Source organism: Glandiceps talaboti, chromosome 6, assembly GCF_964340395.1.
Source record: "Glandiceps talaboti chromosome 6, keGlaTala1.1, whole genome shotgun sequence".
In the NCBI taxonomy this organism is placed as follows: Eukaryota; Metazoa; Hemichordata; class Enteropneusta; family Spengelidae; genus Glandiceps; species Glandiceps talaboti.
This window is the reverse complement of record NC_135554.1, coordinates 15,563,092-15,565,591: the sequence shown is the minus strand read 5'-3', so window position 1 is coordinate 15,565,591 and position 2,500 is coordinate 15,563,092. Positions and strand designations below refer to the sequence as shown.

General features: G+C 36.5%; 1 protein-coding gene across 1 annotated transcript in view; it reads left to right on the top strand.

Moving 5' to 3' along the window:
* The window catches only part of LOC144436097 (ATP-binding cassette sub-family C member 8-like), a 25,410-nt gene that overhangs the window by 15,882 nt on the left and 7,028 nt on the right, over window positions 1–2,500 (top strand). Inside the window, exons 17-19 of the mRNA XM_078124782.1 lie at window positions 535–743; window positions 1,101–1,340; window positions 1,665–1,822. Coding sequence (XP_077980908.1) covers window positions 535–743; window positions 1,101–1,340; window positions 1,665–1,822 — 607 coding nt within the window. The remainder of the gene's footprint in view (window positions 1–534; window positions 744–1,100; window positions 1,341–1,664; window positions 1,823–2,500) is intronic.

Below are 2,500 nucleotides of genomic sequence, written 5' to 3'. Positions count from 1 at the left end.
TCCATATCATTAATTGTAAAGTTTCAAAAGCATGCATGCATACACACATACATACGTAGATTTAACATAACACGCGTGTACGTGCGTGCGCACACACACGCACACACACACGCGCGCACATACATACATACATACATACATACATACATACATACATACATACATACATACATACATACATGCATGCATGCATGCATGCATGCATGCATACATACATACATACATACATACGCACGCACGCACGCACATACATACATACATACATACATACATATATACATACATACATACATACATACATACATACACACACACAAACACACACATACATACATACATACATACATACATACATACATACATACATACATACATACATACATACATACATACTGCATTATATGAAGCATTTTAAAGTGTAGGATGTACTTTCCATAGTTTAAAAAGATTTTCCACCGTTTGCCTCTTTTCTGGTGCCTCTTTCAAATAAATCATGTGCTATTACGGTGCCTCATCTTTTGATATCTGTTTCAGCTCCTGGAGGCAGTTTGATTGAAGAAGAAGAAAGGGAACGAGGATCTGTATCGTGGAGAGTATACCTAGCCTATGCAAGGGCAATTAAACTACCGTGGGTTGTTTTTATATTAATTATGTTCGTGGTTCAGGGAACTATACATATATTAAACAACTTCTGGTTATCGGAATGGTCGGAATCGGGAGCCAATATAACTGGAAAAACACAAGTATGTCTTTTTTTTAAGAACAAGATAAGCAACATTTAATTCAAAATGGATTCTCTAGACTAAGTCTGGTTAATATGACATGACCGCATATACAATAGCAAGTAAGCTATTTTCAGTGAACTGTCTGTATTAACAATTGACAGTTAAGTGCTATATACGTATAGAAACAGAAGAAAAAAAACGAGGAGGAAAATCTAATGAATAAATTATTACGTCACTTTGATGTAACTCTGATGTCAACGACTCCTGACTACCACAATAGAAAACCCAGGCTATTGTTCAGTTATGTCGTTCGTGTGTGCATGATTATTTAAAGCATGATTATTTTAAACGTTTGTCTCATTTTACTCTCCACAGGAAGAACTGAACGACGAGCTGGATTGTTTTCTAAATGGATACGCCGGCCTGTCGTTTTCTTACGTTGGGGTTGCACTGATAGCAACAAGTTGTCAGATAATATTTTCTTTACTTGCGGCAAAAAGAATCCACATTGAACTGCTGCGTAATATCATACATGCACCAATGAGATTCTTCGACACAACTCCGATTGGTCGTATCCTCAATCGATTTGCGAATGACACCCAGTACATAGATCAGGTAAGTGCTCTCTAAGATGCTTGTCTGTTAATCTCCTTTTCTATGTCTGTTTGTCTTTCTGTTTGTTTGTTTGTTTGTTTGTTTGTTTGTTTGTTTGTTTGTTTGTTTGTTTCTGTATGTGTGTATGTATGTATGTACGGTACGTGTGTGTGTGTGTGTGTGTGTGTGTGTGTGTGTGTGTGTGTAGGACTGCAAAAGAAATGACCATAACAGTCCTGATAAATAAATTCAATCCTGACGTTTATATATGTATGTATGTCAAGATATATGTTCCTGGACTTACCCATTCCTGGACTTACCACATTTTTTCTGTGTACTCTCCAGAAATTATGGTTGACGTTGAATTTAGTGCTGATCACAGCTGTGCAGTGTACGTCAGCCATAATAGTCAACGTTGTCGTTACACCTATCTTTATAGCAGTAGTGCTTCCACTGCTTATTGGTTACTTCACTATCATGAAGTTTTATATAACTACATCCAGGTAAGTCAATTAAAAACAAACTCGTTGAAGTTTGGGGAGACTATTTGGGACCATGATGTCTTCATGACGTATGTCTACTTTGGGAGTGACTTCAAAGAAATGTTTGGAACTGGTGTTAGCAATTTCATATAACTGTTAAATGGGAGAAGTCTGTCATTCTCTGCTACACGATGGACAATTTTATTGCGTACATGTTCACATTCCCCAGTATCACTTTTAACAATATAACAGTCGTATTGGAACATGGCATGTTAATACTATATTATCGTTGAAAGGTCATGTAGGGTCAATCTAAGTGTCAGTCTGAATAACAGCAGCACTAGCTGTAACTGGGGTTACGTATTATTCTTTTCGATCAGACAATCAACAAGGTATTTACTGAAAATTGTTGAAACACCAATAATTAAGTACAGTGTACATTGTACATGTTAATTAGATGCCGCTTGTATCCATAAGTAGTACAGGGACATCTTTACATCGTTACTCGTTTGGGTGCTGATTTTAGGGTGCGGACCCTTCCCCGAAAAAAATACCAACAACAACAACAACAACAACAACAACAACAACATATATGTGGAGTTATTGTACCATATTATGTGTACAACTACGAAAACACGTTTACGCACAACTTATTCAATACTTAAAAACAGTTTTAAAACATTCCATTTGCAGCTTCCA